Source organism: Lynx canadensis, chromosome A1 (genome assembly GCF_007474595.2).
Source record: "Lynx canadensis isolate LIC74 chromosome A1, mLynCan4.pri.v2, whole genome shotgun sequence".
NCBI lineage: Eukaryota > Metazoa > Chordata > Mammalia > Carnivora > Felidae > Lynx > Lynx canadensis.
The window spans coordinates 24239294-24256939 of record NC_044303.2 but is presented as its reverse complement, the minus strand read 5'-3'; the positions used below and the strand labels follow the sequence as shown (position 1 = coordinate 24256939).

Genomic DNA, 17646 nt, shown 5'->3' with positions numbered 1-17646 from the left:
AGGCGAACCCTTCCCTGCGGCTGTGGGCCTGTCCAGGATGTCCCTCTGACATGTTGTCTTTGAGTTCAAATAAAAAGATACAGTTGTTCAGAAATGGTGCACCATTAAGAACTTTGACAAGCAGCTCTGTAGATGGTGGTGGATCTGAATTTCAGATTTTGGGCTTCTTGTTCAGACTTGAATCAGAAGGAGTTGAGGAGCAGTGGAAGGAACACTGAATGCTTTCCCAAAAACATGCTCTGGTTTTCAAAGATCGCATTCATTTCCATCAGTTCCATTTAAGGCCCCTGGGCATACCCAGTTTCAAACATATATTTAAAAATACACATCAGGGGCCCCTGGGTGGCTCAGTTGGTTAAGCGTCCAACTTCAGCTCAGGTCGTGATTTCATGGTTCGTGGGTTCAAGCCCCACATCGAGCTCTGTGCTGACAGCTGGGAGCCTGGAGCCTGCTTAGGAATCTGTGTCTCCCTCTCTCTGTCCCTCCCCCCCTCACGCTCTGTCTCTCTCTCTCTCTGTCTCAAAAATAAATAAACATTAAAAAAATCTTTTTTAAATATACCTCAAAGCAAAAGCATATATTTGGAAAGAAAAGCTAAAACATTTGGTTAATCTGACACTATTGCAGCAAGTTGAGAGCTACCTGATTTTTTTCTGCATTTCGATCTTTGGCTTGAAGGCAAGCCAGTGAAGCTCATGGAAGGGAAAGAACTTTATAAAATGCACTGTGCTTTTATGGATGGGACATTTGAGTGCCTGACTGCCACCTTCACCTTGCTTGTGCATTTTTAAAGAAGGAATGTTATGGGGCGCCTGGGTGGCTCAGTCAGTTAAGCATCAGACTTCGGCTCAGGTCACGATGTCATAGTTCGGGAGTTCGAGCCCTGCCTCAGGCTCTGTACTGATAGCTCAGTGCCTGAAGCCTGCTTGGGATTCTGCGTCTCCCTCTTTCTGCCCCTACCCCACTTGCGCGTGCCCGAGTGTGTGCGCTTTCTCTCTCTCTCTCTCTCTCCCTCTCAAAAAAAAGTAAATAAAAATTAAAAAAAATTTTTAAAGAAACAAAGTTAGAAACCATCTCAGCACAAAGATGTATTACTTCAATATTTGAGATGACTTGGTATAAAAACAGTGTTTTTTCATTCTGTCATTGTCCAATGCATTTTGATTGGATGACATTGTTTTTCTTGGTTTGAGCAAGTACCAAGGGGAGAAACTCTTACTAACAACACATTTGTAAGCATTTAACCTTTCATAGCATTAACGGAAACTTTTCTTTACATTTAAGCTCTCATGCTAATCACTGACAAATCATTACAAATCCCCAAACTCTCATTTTCAAAAGAAAAATGTAATGGAGCCATGGAATGGTTGCCTATTGTAGTTGAGAAGCATGTGAAAAGTGTGTCCACACAACTTGTTCTCCCCACTTCCTGTGCTCCTACCTTTTTTTTTTATGTCTTTTTTTTTTTTAATTTTATTTTCGAGAGCAAGAGACAGAATGTGAGTGGGGGAAGGGCAAAGGGAGGGAGACACAGAATTCGAAGCAGACTCCAGGCTCTGAGCTGTCAGCACAGAATCTGATGCGGGGCTTGAACCCACAAACCGTGAGATCACGACCTGGGCCAAAGTCGGACACTTCACACACTGAGCCACCCAGGTGCCCCCCTATGCTCCTACCTTGAAAGCATTCCTTTCCCTGGAAAAGATCAGTTACAAATTTCTATCCTTTTCATAATTATGTTTTCTCAGGTTTAATATTTTAAAATCTACTCAAAGCTAAGGCTTTCGTTTACTGGAAACTTTTTTTTTTTTTTTTAAGTAACTTCCTGAATATCAAATTTCTTTTTTGCTTCACTGGGGAGAACTCCATTAACAAAAGAGCATTGATGGTGCTTGTAGGCAGTGAATTTAAGGACTTTCCATATTTACTTGTTTTTCCTCTTTGAGTACCCCTCCCCATATGCTTTCAATCTGAGGAGGGAAAACTAGTCTGTAGCCTTAATTACCCAATCAATTTTGTGGTGGTTTTACTACAAATACTACAACCAGGAGACCATACTTTGTTTTTTCTAGGACATGAATGGACAGAGGTAAGATTAAAGGAGTCACTCATTGACCTTCTTTGCAACAAAGCGTTCCCTGGGATTTTTTTTCTCACCCCCTTTTTCTGCCCTGTTTCTTCTTTAGACCATGTCTGGGCTGGTGTTAGCACTTTCTCCCCGCCATTTTCTTGTTGTGAAACTGCCAGGCTCTCGTTTTCCTAAACTAAGATGGTAATTGTGTCCCAAACTACAATTAAAGGGAATAGTCGTTGTAAAAGCCATTCTTACTTTACCTTATTTATTTAAGTTGCCTCTCCTCCCTCTCCTGCTGTGACTTCCAGGATCTTAGCCCTCAGTCTTACTTAAAAGTCTTCATTTCCAGTGGCAAAGAGTTGAAGAAACAGAGTCCAGTTACATTTTGCTACTAATTTGTCAACCTAAGTTTAGTGAGTAAAATTAACTGCCTTAGAGATGGATTGATATCACTACGGGTACAGCAAGGGGATATTCCTTTTGTATATAAATCTCTCTAATTCTTACCCGGGTTTTAGAACTAAACTATGAAGCGAAAGAGATCTTACTTTCCCTTTTCCTTTGACTTTCTTGATTCCATGCTGTTTTCCACGTTCCCCTCCTCCCTCTCTCCTCCACCTTCCGTTGCTCACAGAGCCTTCAAGGCAACCTCCAGGACTAGTAGGGGGTGAGGCAAATCACTTACCCTGCTCTTGAGGGTAGGGGGTGTGGACTGGGTTTGGGCAGCGAATTATTTGGGGCAGTTTGCAAACTACACTTCCTGAGTTTCTCTTGCACGGCCTCCTGTCAGGAGCCGAGCTGGGGACCTGCCACGTGGGGTGCTCTGCTCCCTCTGTTCTAGCACTAGTCCCTCTGTTCTAGTCACTAGCCTCGTGACTCCTTGCGGAGTAATTCACATTCGCTAAGGCATGAAACAAGGAAAGTCCCTTACACGCCCAGATTGCAGTGAATAGGAGAGGAGATAACCGGTTGCTAAGAGCATCTTTGTTTGTGGAGCTTGAAGGGGCATAGCTGAGTAAAGTGAAAACCCTAGGGCTTACTGGGAGGAGAAGAGGAATTGTGTTCATGCTCACTGCAGGTCACTCCGTCTACGGCCCGCTCACCCTCCATTTTGGAACTCCCTGTGTCTTCCAAAGCACCGTATTTCACCCCTTACCAGGTCCCATAACAAACGTGGCGAGGCCCCTGCGGACCGGAACGCGCTGGAGTGTCCCACACAGAGAGACCTTAGTGGTTTGCCCCGTGTCACTCTACTTCTCTGGCGTGGCTCAGCCTGTTTGCTCAGCGGAATATATTTGACTTCGCTCCTTGCAGCTGCCAATGTCGGTTGGAATGCTTGAAATTACTGAGTGTTCACTGTGCCACTGGGTGGGGATTTTAAGCTAAATATAATGTTCTGTCTTGTTTGTGGAGCTACAGAAGACTTTTAAAAAGCAGCAGAATGGAGCCTCATCAAATCAGGATTACAGGGTCCATTGCAAAATTCCGAATTCGATAAAATTTAGTTTTTAAAGTGGAAGTAAAAAAACCATGAACGTATTTCTTGTAACTAGTTCTGAGGTTATGCCAGCCCAGATACATTCACTGGATAAGAATATTTTGTAATTAGCACATTGTTCGTATGCTAGCAGCTGAAGTTAAAATATAAACATGACCGATGTGGTGTGGCTTACGTGATTGTTTTGCTGGAAGAGAGGGCTTTCTGAACAATAGATATTGTAAATGTCAAGTGTGTCCGGCTTCTCTCAGAACTAACAACAATTTAAAATTATTGGGCTCCCAGTGAAAGATTTTCCCTCCCCTTTAGTAAAACATGTGATACACATACTTCATATTCCTGATGCCTCACTGGCTTTGATTATGCTAAATGATAGTTTTCCTTGTAAGCAGAAAATTAAGTTTTGAATGTTAAGCCGTTTAATCTTGTTGCTTTCTGAAATTGTTCTTTTTCTTTCTTTCTTTTTTTTTTCCCTCCCCTGTTCTTTAGAACTAGTAGAACTTCCCTTGGTAAAGTTTGACTTTTCCTGCAATAAAGTGCTCGTGATTCCCATTTGTTTTAGAGAGATGAAACGGCTGCAGGTATTACTACTTGAGAACAACCCTTTGCAGTCTCCTCCAGCACAGGTGAGGGCCCGCGGCAAAGCGGTTTCAGGGAGAAATGCTGTCAGTGGTGTGGGGAGGGGGGCGCGGGGGCGGCAACTCTGGGCAGAGCCGGACCTCTGATCGTCTGCTGAATGCACACTGTTTTAGACTTGATCACAGTCTCTGAAAGATGAAACCTTGGGTGAATCCGACTACAGTACGTCGTCTTCTGCTACATAGAGTCCGTTTACTAGGGTTTAGCTCACTGTTCTGATCGCTGCAGTCCCAGAATTACAGGTGTGATTATGGCGGCATTTGTACGGTCGTTGGAAACTCCTTCATGGAGCGTATGGCTTCGACCCAAGGAGGAATACATGCCTTACATTACTGTGAGCTGCGAAATGGAGTTCAAACATTTTCAAATATGATTGTCGGTTTTTCAGAGATAAGTTTCGAATTCAGCTGTTAAACCATGTGGGAACAAAGTGAATGCTTCCAGAAGTGGGATGTTAAACCATGTCGGTTACCTGACTTCTATATTTTTTTACACTATTTAGACTTAAACACACTTCTGTTAGAATGGTTTTCTATTCAAAGTAGAATCTGGAAGAAATGGTTGCCTAAATTCTCGTATGTTTTGGAGAGGCCAAATCGGGTGCGTATTGTTAAAGTGTTATTTTAAATGAAAATACACAGTCAAATGTCTAGGGTTTACATTTTGTTTTGCCGTTAAAAAACGTTAAAAATATGTGTTATTAATTTCTCCATAGATTTGCACAAAGGGCAAAGTGCACATATTCAAGTATCTGAGCATACAAGCATGTCAGATGAAGACAACCGACTCCCTCTATCTCCACACGATGGAGAGGCCACATTTACACCAGCACGTGGAGGACAGGTGGGTGTGACTGCAGTGGCTGAAAGCCCCTGTTTAGGATTTGTTTAGGCCAGAGTGCACCGGTTGGGTGGGTAAGTCCAAAAAAATCCCTTGGTCTCTCTTAACCAGCGCAGATTTATGGTGTGGATAACCTTTCGGCATCTTGCAAATCTTACCTTCCCTAATGTAATCAAAAGTCGGTCTTTCTTGAGGACCGTTTGTGTACGTTATAACGCATATATATGTATCTTTATACATGCAATCCATAATATAAATGTGGGTATTTTTTACTTATCAGTTAAAACACCCATAAAGGCTCAGGTATGCTTTTTTTTAATTATTAATTTTTAATATGCCACCAGAACATTGTTAAGAAACACTACAGGTTTTGTGTTGTAATTGTCTTTTTAAAAATGCGGTGTGCATAGTTTTTGCCATTTCCTGTTTGGAACCGATGTGTTGGAATCCTTTCACATGCCCTTGGCCTTTTTGTGGCATAAATTGGGCCTTGAATTTTCAGAGAACAAAATTCCCACGCTGAACACATGTATAGAAACACAGGCTGTTTTGAGAGGTCTTCATTGCAGAGACCTTTCCTTAACTTTTTACTAAAAGAGTAAACATGGTGGCTTAAAATCTCAGGCTACCCTAATGATCGCTTTATTTAATGCTTAAAATATGTATTCATTATTTTACTTTTATAAACATCAAATTTATTTAGTCACTGGATAAAAGGCTTACAGAATTATTGAAAGTATAGAAAAGTTAAAAGCCTCTTGTAACGTAAAAGGTAAAAGCAATTAGGTAGTTTTTGCTTTTCGTACACTGGAATCACTAAAATGAGAACATTGTTAACTGTTTCAAAGAACAGGCCCCTTGGTTAGAGTATGAATTTATGAAACCCTGAACGCAAAGAGTTTATCTTCTACTCTGCTTAGACAGAGTATCTGATTTTCATGAGGCCCTTGTCTTAACCTCCTTTAATATTGGGCTGATTCGTTGCCTTATGGTAGTAATAAAATTTGTATAGCAGAGTCATTACTTGAATATAAATTGATGTATCTTGTTGTGAACTTTGCGATTTCATTTTTTTCTAAATGGATTCCATACCGATGGCATCTATCCCAGCAAGAAGGATTCTGATTCGGGTGTTGGAAGTGATAATGGAGACAAGCGTTTATCTGCCACAGAGGTAAATTTCGTGATTAGATATTTTTCCTTCTGTGCTTCTAGCTGGATTTGCCTGCATTCCTGAACTCCTCTGTGGTAAAGGGCATTAATGCATCTATGTGAGAAGGTGTGATTATGTTTGTGAAAGCAATTTGAAATCCAAGTGTTATAGAAATATGAGCCGCTGTTAGTTTTTTCTGCATCTTTAATATTTTGTAAATGTCTCAAGGGTAGAGTCCCTATCTTCTTCCCCTCCCACCACACTCCTGACATTATCTAGAATATTCGTTTTTTTCTTAAAGTTGATTTCTTTATATTGAGGGAGGGAGAGAGAACACACATACATGTGTGCGCACACGAGCCAGGGAGGGGCAGACGGCGAGGGCGATCCAGAATCCTATGCAGGCTCTACCCTCTCAGCTGGGAGCCCGACATAGGGCTCAATCCCATGAACCGTGAGATCATGACCTGAGCCGAAATCAAGAGTCAGACACTTAACTGACAGAGCAACCTGGGTGCCCCTAGAATATTCTCGAATGCTTCATAAATATTATGAAATGACTAAGAGTGGTCTGCAAGTACCCATGAGGCATTTTTATAAATATGTTTGTTTCTAATTGACAGAATAATTTGGGAAAAAATTATTTGCATGGATAGATGTTAAGGAGTCAAATGTGCATTGCATTTTAGCAGTGTACCCACAGGAAGTGCGATTTTGAATAGCCAGAGTTTTTATAGCAATATTTGTTTTCCTGAAAGTCTTCGATTGTGTTTTTTTCAGACGGTTGGATAAAAGTTTGGTTACTTGTAAGCCAAGAAGCCACACGAGAGCTTCCTAAAGTGGTTATAAATAGCTCAGTTAGCACATTTATCTCATTTATGGTTAGATTCCCCGAAACCTTTCACTAATATACCATTAAGTGGGGTTTCTTGAGCAGGGGAGCTAGAAGGGACAGCTGGTGGAGGGATTGGATGTATCATCAGTCTTCCCTTTTGAGGAAATCTATTGAGATTTTGTGGTTACTGAGTTTTGAAATATAATTCTACTCTTTGAAGATGTAATTAATAGGTCAGTTACCCCATTTAAGGAGTTCTCCTTTGTACTCTGTGTGACTCCAAGAAAGTGCCTTTTGCCTGTTCTCTTCAGGTGTTTGAGGATTAATGTGTAGCTAAGATATTGCATTTTACTTCCTACAACATGCTTTATAAAGCAATGTATTAAAAAATTAGGATACCTTAAAGTCTTTCTAATACGGAACATTTCGAAAGGAGTTTGTAGGGAGAAAAAGAAGGCCAATTTCAATAAAAGAAAATTACTCTCATGAAGCCACATGAATAGTTTACTGTGGTTCCCTGGGGGAGGAAATACTCAACACATTACTTTATAAGTTGTATTTAATTCAACTCCCTTAGCTTTATTAAAACTCATAAGTCCCCTGAAATGTCCCATTGTTTCAGAAATTACTCACCCTCAGCTTATTTTCTATGAAGTTAAAACAGACTCTGCTTTATCCTTTATCTGTTTTTTAAGGATAATTAAGTTCATTAATAAAACATCACACAAAGAACCTCATTATCCTTTTGTTCTCACTTAATATAAGTAGGAGGCTAAAATCATTCTAAAAGGAGGCCAAGGGTTTATTCTGTCCCTTTTAACTAGATGCGTATCTTTGGAATTTTGCTAAGCTTTCAAGAGAGGAGGAGGGTGGAAGGAAGGACCACAGAAAGGATTTTATATTTGACAGTATTGAGTGCATGAATCTTCCCTCGGCCTTTTTATCTGGTCTCACACGGCCGCCTCATTACCTGAGAACACCTCCAAGAAATTTGTAGAAGGAATAGCATTCTGACTCCTCCTCCAGTGTAGCTTTCTCTTTTCACTTTGTTTGGCAATTATGTTGTCATCTCACCGCTTACTAGGGTTTATCTGGCTCCCCACTTCTGTCTCCCTGTGGCATTTGCAAAGCACATCTCACTCCTTTGGCTGTTGCCATTGTCTGAGTACATTTAGCGTTTGTCTCTAAGAAGTTTAAAACGTGTTTTTTCTGAAGATAAACATGCAACAAAAAACTGGCGGCTGAATGAATATCTGTTTACTGGATGAAATGCACACTTGTTTTGCACCGGTTTCTAAACGATTTGTGCGTCCAAATGTAAACAAACACTATCCTGAAAGTTACGGCTTCAAAAATTGAGGAACAGCCCACAACTCCCTGAAATGTGTTCTGTGGAGGTTCATGATCCCTGTGATTTGGAAAGCTTTTTACTAAATAGGAACACTAAAATGGAGACATACGAAAGTCACCGAGGCTCTGTATTTCACTTGTGACGGAATCCTAGATTATCTGAATAAACTTCATCAGCTATGAGAAACTAGCGCCCCAGAGACAACTTACTTTGAGTACTGAATTGAAGCCTTACTCTGAAAGTTGCACGGAACACATTTCCTTTTAAGTACTACAGCCATTCAACACTTTCATATATTTGACACAGCCTAAATTCCTATATTCTTCCACCTAAAACAGGGAAATAAACCGAAGCTTAATGTTGCACATAAGATGCACTGTAAATAAATGAGGTATTGTCATAGATATTGTCTACTTTTTTAAAAAAAATTTTTAATGTTTATTTATTTTTGAGAGAGAGAGAGACAGAGACAGAGCACGAGTGGGGGGGGGGGGAGAAAGAGACAGAGACACAGAATCCGAAGCAGGCTCCAGGCTCCAAGCCCCAACATGGGGCTCAAACCCACGAACCTGGAGATTATGACCTGAGCTGAAGCCAGCCACTTGACACACTAAGCCACCCAGGTGCCCCCAGATATTGTCTGCTTTTTGTGACGAGCTGCATGAAACCCTAATGTAGTTTGGGAAATTGGTGTTGTCGTCAGATCTCAGAGTATCATTGCTATTACAACGATTGGTTGGCCTTTGGGCCACTGTGATATTGACCATATTTATAACATCACACTATATATATTTACAATTATTCCGTTGTTCTGTCAGGTATTACATAGTCCTTCTTAGTGCCCTGACCATTGCTCTTAGGTTGGAAAATGCCATCAGGTACCTGACAAAATTTTAGCTCAAAACATGTACAGAGAGACACTTGAGTGTTAATTCAGTGAGTTTTGACAAAGCGAACACACCCATATTACCAGCTGCCAGTTCAAGAAACAGAGCTTTACCAGTACCCCAGAAAGCCCACTCATGCACCCACCCTCCAAGCCAAGAGTAGCCGTTATCCGGACTTCGAACACCATGGATTAGTTTTGCTGGTTTTTGAACTTACGTAAGTGGAACCATGCTTTGTATCTGGCATCTTTTACTCAATATTATGTGTTTGAGAATCACAGTTTTGGTTTTTTTTATCATATAGCATTCTCTTAATCTACACTGAGAACACTTGTCCCTGGAATAAAGCAGTGCACTATTCCTTTTTAGCCTTCTGATGAAGACACGGTTAGCCTCAACGTGCCAATGTCAAATATCATGGAAGAAGAACAGATCATCAAGGAGGACTCGTGCCATCGCCTTAGCCCAGTTAAAGGTCTGACAATGAATGATGGGGAGAAAGTGCTTGTTTTTAAGTTTCAAATGCTATGTTTGCAATCTGTCCCGATAGGGCCTTGATGATAGCTAACGCTTATTGAGCATTTCCTGAGCACGGGCCTCTTTGCTCATCTGTGAAAGTGACCCCATTTAAAGTCCAAAACTCCAAAATTTTAATCATCTCCGTCTTACAGGTGAGGAAACCAAGCCCAGACAGTTTAAGTAACATGCCAGTGATCACACAGCTAGCCAGTAGTAGAGTTGTTCTCGTTTTGAAGATTTATATAACAGTCTTTAAATCCACTCTTGGAAAGAAACTATTGCTATGTAGACCTATTAGGCAACAACAGCCGTGGTAGCACATGAAATCCCCAAATCTCACTGGCTTAACACAATCCAAATCAAGTCTACACGAGAGTTAGTGATTGGCAGGCAGCTCCCCTCCAAAGTCCCACGCTGCTTTCATTCTGAGATTCCACCATCTTTAACACAAGACTTCCAAGGTCCTATTTTAGAGCAGAAGAGGGCCGAACATGGAGGTTTGCTCACAAGAGGTTTTTAATGGGCTGGGCCTAGGAGTGCTCATCTCTTACAAGCTAGGCTCGGACATATGGCCACTTCTAACCACATGTGAAGGGAGGAAATATAGTTGAGATGTGTGCCTAGGAATCCACTTGACTTTGGACACGATAGTTGACCTTAATTCTCTCACCTATAAGTGAGATGGTTAGATTAGGAAATATCTAATTACCTAATTACCCATGGTCTTCTGTAGCTCTAAAGTTCTGTGGTTCTCTAATAATCATCAAATGATCACTAAGCATTTTATGTCCTGCCTACCTTGAAAATCCTAGCAATGTATTTCATAAGTTGGTGGAAGCCCTCAGTTGATTATATTAGGGCAGGGTTTTGATTTTTTTTTTTTTTTTTTTTTACTACTCCTTTTTGTTCAGTGACTGTTAAAGAAAATCCTAAAATTTAGTGTTTGCTGATTTTTAGCACATGATTTCATGATATGTGAATAATAAAGAACTAGATTAATATGCAGATCATCTCCCTAACAGTTTGAATATGCCCTCATTAGTGATGGGGAGCTGTGTGAACCAACTAGCATTTGCTTTCACTTTATACCTTCAGGTTTTTTTAGTTTAGCACATAAGTTTAGCATTTATGTTTATCTGAGGTTATGATTGGAACCATACACTCTCCAAAAAATATCACTGTATACTTCATGCAAGAGTATAACTGCCTTTTTAGTAGATAATCTTTATAACATTATACAGTATAGGAGGTAGTGTTTTAGGCAAACTTAAAATAAAAGAATTCTGTGATTTGTTACCAGTGAGTTTTTTCCTCTTTGTTCTAGAAGTGGGTATTCTGCTAGGGGGGAGTCCTTAAAGGTAGCCCTCCTTGATTCTTTTTAGTTTCCAGATCGGGGAGAAGAGATCTGTTTGCTGTTCCATTTGCCTCTTTATACTTTCTTTCCTCTGTTTCTTGAGAAAGTTACAGGAGATCTCATTGCTTTCATAAGGGACTAAGCCACGAAGAGGAGTTGACTTTCCAGTTCATTTTGGGGGGCTTTCCATTTCTTTTACTTCTCTCCCTCCTTTTCCTCCTTTATTCATCTTTTCCTGACACCCTCAGGGAAGAGAGAAGTGGGGTCACTCATACACCTCTATAAGAGGTAAGAGTGGAGACTGAAATAGTTAGCTGGTTTTGAGGTTCATCTGTGCTTTGCTTGTCTATTCATGAGACCGTCTTTTTGTCTTTCTCTGTATTTTCCTGATAGGGGACTTTCATCAGGAATTTCAACCAGAGCCTTCCCTTCTGGGGGACAATGACAACTCAGGAGAAGAAAGAGACCAATTTACTGATGGAAGAGATGTTCTCCGTTCAGAATTTATAACGTATATTAAGGCAAGTTGAGGATCAAATAATTTTTTTTTTAAATCTTCTTTTGTTTGGCACCTTAACATTTAAGTTCAAGGTTACCAATCTGTCACCTTAAATGCCAACGTACTGCCAGTATCCTCAGATTTTTATAACATGGAACATCTTCTCAAAGTTTGGGGTGTGTATTTTCTGACATTAGGAGCTGGTCCCTGTCAGACATACCTCTCCGTTTGTCTGTAAATGTGTCTGATTTTCTTTTATATTCAGTAATTGCTTGGCTTTCCACCGCTCAGTGCATCAGGATAAGTTTGCAAATGTAATAGAATTGCCATTACCATCTAGTAAAAGTTAACATGGAAAGAGATTCACATTCTTTTCAATGCATTCTAGGTGAATACTTTTCTTAGAAGTATGTCCATTGTAAAAAGAGAAAAGTGGAAATTTTTAAAATCTGAAAATGAATGTCTTCTCTTTCTGGAAAGGTCACTCTGAGGCATTTTCTGTTAACTGTTTTATACTTTTTTCCCAAGAACACACACACACACACACACACACACACACACACACACACACACCTCGTCTCACAAACAGTACAATGCGTATTCTCATGTGACTGACAAACCCAACTAATAATGGAGGAATCTGTCAACAGCAAGAGGTGCAAAGAGGGTAGTAAGAAATAGAATTAAGCTTTACATTTCTGACTCTAAGTTAACCGGTATTGTGGTCCTGGGTCAGATCTCTTTAATTTAATTTTTAATTGTGGTAAAATATCTATAACATAAAACTTACCATTTTAGCCATTTTTAAGTGTACAGTTCAGTGAAATATTCTCATTGTTTTGCAGCCATCACCACCATCCGTCCCCAGAACCTTTTTTATCTGGTAAAACTGAGACTTCAAACCCATTAAACTGTAATTTCCCATTCCCTGCCCCCCACCTCCCTTGGGAGCCACCATTCTGCTTTCTGTCTCTATGGGTGACGACTCCAGGGACCTCATATAAGTGGAATCATACAGTATTTGGCTTCTTGTTACTGACTTATTCCACTGAGCATAATGTCTTGAAGGTTCACCATGTTGTAGCACGTGTCGGAACTTCCTTTTGAAGGCTCGATGATGTTGCATTGTATGTATAGACCATATTTTGTTTATCCATTTATGTGTAGATGGACACTTGGATTGTTTCCACCTTTTGGCTGTTGTGACTAATGGTCCTGTGAACATGGACGAGGGCAGGGTTTGACTGTTGACTGTTGATAGCCAGTGGCTCTCAGAATTCCCATATGTTCTGTCCACAGGATAGGGCTGAGGACTGTGAAGAACTGTTACGGATAGAAGAGGACACGCACTGGCAACCTGAGGGAATGTGAGTATCCAGGGCCTGGTTATGAGCTACCTGTAAAGTTCATGGTTCAAGCAGAAGGCAGCCCTGTCGTGATAGAATTTTGGTCTGCTTTACTTTGGGTAAGCCTATATTCTCACCCAGTGATATTGATAAGTTTTTGTTATCATTGTTAAGTTTTTCCTATCATTCCTATCAATAGGTTTTTCTCTGTCAGATGCTTACTTATTGTCATGGTATTGGGGTGTTACGGTGCAAGGTCACACCTCTTCCTTGGCCTTGAGTTTCATCTGATTGGAGGCTGTGGATAGAATGTGATTCAGGAGATTAGATGAAGTTTCTACACTGGAGATTCTAGCTTACTGCCATTTGTCTGAAGAAACCAACAACTGGACCCAGAGCAATACATAGTCCCAGTCACTCTTTACCTAGCCTTCAGGTTCAAGATCTGAGAAAACCATATACCTCTCATGTCTTGGTCCTGTGTCTAAAATTGTAATAGCTAACATTTATTAAACACTCCATACTCGGCAGTGTTCTAAGTATTCCATAGGTAGTAACTGATTTCATCTTCACACCAAGTCTGTACGGTAAGTTCTAGTATTATCCCCCATTTCACATATGACAAAACTGAGGCACAGAGAGATCGATGATCTTGCCCCAGGGTTACAAAGGGCTGGCATTGAACCCAAGGAATCTCACATCACATGGATATCCCTTTAACTCTATTGCACATAAAGATTTACTTGGCCAGCTTTACAGGGGAGGGCCTGAGTCATCTATTATATGATGAACCATTTCCAGGGGAATTGAATATGGACCATGTGGCATGCAGTAGATTTTTGGTTCCCAGGATTTTGTTTTCCATGATCTGGCATGTGGGCCTGGACCTTCCTTCATATCTTGTAGGAGACTCACCCTTAGTGAGTCTTTATTATATTAAAAGGTGTTTCCACTTAGGGGCGCCTAGGTGGCTCAGTTGGTTAAGCATCCGATTTCAGCTCAGGTCATGATGTCACGGTTCGTGGGTTTGAGCCCCATGTCGGGTTCTGTGCTGACAGCTCAGAGCCTGGATCCTGCTTCAGGTTCTGTGTCTCCCTTTCTCTCTGCCCCTCCCCTGCTCATGCTCTGTCTCTCTCTCTCTGTCTCAAAAATAAGTAAACACTGAAAGAAAATTAAAAACAAAGTTCTTCCACCTAGAGAAACACGTTGACCTATATTCTGTAGTGGAGAGCAGGAACCATGATCAAATATCTCTTGACCTTTAAAAACATTGCTAGGTACCTTTCACATCACTGTCCTGTATTATCTATTCATTGAATATATTTCTGTAATATCAAGGAGGACTAGCTTGATTATAGAATCAAAGAATTATAGGGAAGAGATTTTATAGGGAGGGTGTTCTTTTAAACCACAGTGGACTCTGGAACAATGCAGGAATTGGGGGCACCAACCCCAGCACAGTTAAAACCTGTATATTACTTTCAACTCCCCCCACCCCTGCCAAATTTTACTACTAAAAACCTACTGTTGATCAGAAGACTCACCAATAACATAAACAGTTGATTTGCCTATATTTTGTATATGTATTATATGATGTATTCTTAAAAACATACCTAACTTTGTCTGAACTTTCTCAGTATTCCTAGGCTATGCATTTCATCCGTGAATTTTTTCAAATTGCTGCAAATCTCTAAAAAATTTTCCAATATATTTTTGCAAAAAAAAAAAAAAAAAAAAAAACCCGTGTATAAACGGACCCATGCAGTTCAAACCTGCGTTGTTCAAGGGTCAACTGTGTATAAGGCTTTGGAAGCCCCATTCTAAATCTTCTATCTAATCATTCTCAACCCTGCCTGTGGAGCCCCAGTCTCTGGCTTGGCCTTTTGTTCAAGTGCCACAGATGATTTTGCTGCCTAAAGAGCCTGCACTGAGTGGGAACCACTATCCCGCAGCAAAATCCCATATTGTATGAAAGCAGTGAAACCAAGCAAGCCACACTGGTAGCACTGGAGATGGAAGAGGCAAAAGTATTGTAGGCCTGCTGCATCAGGGCATCCCCCCAGGGCTCAGGAAAGCACAGCGAGGGAACCACCCAGAGGGCACATCGCCTTGATTTTATAGAGGAGCAGATACAGGCCCATGGGCATTGAGACTTTGTGTGAGCTGCTATTTAATAGCAGAGCCAGGCTTCCCCCACCCAGTAGCTCCATTTCCACCACACTCTGGCCATCTCCTCTGCAGGCTACTGACACACGTTCATTATAAGGTGGAGTTTGTGGAAATCACTTTACATGTTAGATGCATTTTTGTAAGTGTGCTCTTAAGAATCTAGATAATATCCATGTTCTAGTAATCATTGTCACTCTTATGCTTGGTTCATGCTACAGAATAAGTTCATCCAAAGACCAGGATGTGGATATGGCGATGATTGAACAGCTGAGAGAAGCGGTAGATTTGCTGCAAGATCCCGACAGGTACGTGTGTCTTTCCTTGGCCCAGGTTTCGTGTGAGTATATCGTCTCGCCTTTAAAAATGTCTGTACACAGTTTGGGCTCAGTCTAACCCCCAAAAAGAGAAGCTTTTGCAAGATCCATAAGCATCAGAGTCACACTTGTGGAGTGATGGAGATCGTTCCCCCCTTTTGCTACCCCTTAATGAAATGTATTCACCCTTCATGAACTTCATATGGGAGTTTTTGGCATAATTCTTAGAAAATAGCAACACGATGAAAATGCATATTTGATGTTGCCTCAAGTTCAACTCCTGACTTCTAGAAATACCAAGGAGATTTTCCAAAAATGAAAGAATTGTTTTATCAAGTGCTATCGTATTTATTTTGAGATGCCAAACTTATGTTACCTAAACAATATATTTCTAAAGATTGGGGTTATGAGATAAGTTTTTAATTGAATTGGCCATTGTCATCAGAGGCACAGAATGCAGTAGATACATTTTTTGGTTTCTTAGCAAAGGATCATGGAATTCCCGTGAACAAAATATTTTTCAGTAAGGCAGTATAGCCAGTATCAGGTACTAACTACTTTATCACTAGGAAAATAGATCCAAAGCTTACTCCTGGTAAACTGTTTATGGGTCTTGTGGACTTAAATATGAAAATGATACGGTCTCGTAATATGGTGAACACAGAAATTATACCACATTTTGGCAATTCATGAAAAGGGTGGTTAGCAAGTCCCAGAGTGCCAGTAATGGCTCACCACCAATGTTGCTTGGCCCTAAAAGAATAGTGATGGGTCATTGTGTTTGGCTGAAAGTCTTTAGCGATTGATTTGAAAGGCATTTCAGTTCTGTAGACATTAATTGAGTGCTTAGAGATCATGGGAAGATCTACTGCGTGCACCTCTGGGGATATAAAGATGAACAAGACACAGCCCTTGCCTTCTAAGAACTTAAGCTATGGTAGAGAGATGGCTTTGAGTAGCTATTTGTAAGTGTAATTGATTTAGGTGCTTAAAGTGATAGGCTCCAGTGAATTCCTGGCCGCAGATGGAAATGGGGAGATGGCGGGGCTGGCCTCCCTGAAGTCTGGGGTAGTTCATCTGGGCCTTTAATTACATTTCAAGGAAATTACATTTCAAGGAAAAAGCAAACCCTGGATTGAATTAAAAGCTTAGGCAAAGGCATGGAGGTCAGAAGGAGTGGAGCAGGCGTGAACTCTACCTGGGAGGCTGGGGTCTGGCTGTTTCCACCTTTTAAAAATCTGGGCAGTGCTTCTGATGCACAGCCAGGGCTGAGAAGCTGTGGAGGGGCAGTCGGAGGGGTGCTGAGGATGTCTTCAAATGCTGTGTTGAGGAGCCCAGACTTTATTTCATATCTAGAGGGAGGTGGTGGTGCTTTAATAATACGATTATTCATGTTCCTAATTCTCCCTACTGTGTGGCTCAGAGCCTGGCTTATTCGTGAATGCCTAATCAAAGCATGTTCTTTAAAGAGCTGCGTTTCACATTCTAAACCAGGGAAGTCAGTGAGAGGGTGGGAAACAGGGACAAGAGGACACGTGTGTGTGTTGTATGTGTTTGTGGGAAATTATAAGGAATGGGGAAGCAGCTCATCTGGGGGTAAAGAACAGATTTTGGATCAGCCAGCCACAGGTTCTGAACCCAGCTCCAACACCACTAATGTGGGTTAAGATATAACTATTCTGCACGCCAGTTTCCTCCTCTGTGAGATGGGATCCACGTACTTACTTTTTAGGATTGTGAAGATCTGAAATAATTTATAAACTGCTAGTAGGAAGGCAAATTAGCAAAACCATTCTAGAAGACATCCTAGTAGTACATGGCCGTTGTCTAAAATATATGTAAACTTTTTGAAATAAATTCTAAAAATGTATCCTAAGGGACGAAGAGATATGCACAAAGATTATGAGGGGAAGATGTTTTTACAGCAAACATTTGGGGAAAATGAAATAATGTAATATTTTAGAGATACTTAAATATAATTTGGTCCTTTATAAAATGGAATAGAACATGGCTGATACAATGTGTTTTTTTAAATTTTCCAATATATTTTAGAATGCTCATTTTAGGGGCACCTGGGTGGCTCAGTCGGTTAAGCGGCCGACTTCGGCTCAGGTTATGATCTCGCGGTCCACGAGTTCGAGCCCCGCATCGGGCTCTGTGCTGACAGC

At 40.8% G+C, this 17646-nt stretch overlaps 1 protein-coding gene across 4 annotated transcripts in view; it reads left to right on the top strand.

Moving 5' to 3' along the window:
* LRCH1 (leucine rich repeats and calponin homology domain containing 1) overlaps positions 1-17646 on the top strand; it is a 203539-nt gene that overhangs the window by 141750 nt on the left and 44143 nt on the right. For all 4 annotated transcript variants that reach the window (XM_030310770.1, XM_030310779.1, XM_030310763.1 and 1 more), the window contains exons 5-11: positions 4062-4198; positions 4927-5054; positions 6162-6225; positions 9647-9752; positions 11544-11671; positions 12949-13016; positions 15383-15469. In XM_030310770.1, coding sequence (XP_030166630.1) covers positions 4062-4198; positions 4927-5054; positions 6162-6225; positions 9647-9752; positions 11544-11671; positions 12949-13016; positions 15383-15469 — 718 coding nt within the window. The remainder of the gene's footprint in view (positions 1-4061; positions 4199-4926; positions 5055-6161; positions 6226-9646; positions 9753-11543; positions 11672-12948; positions 13017-15382; positions 15470-17646) is intronic.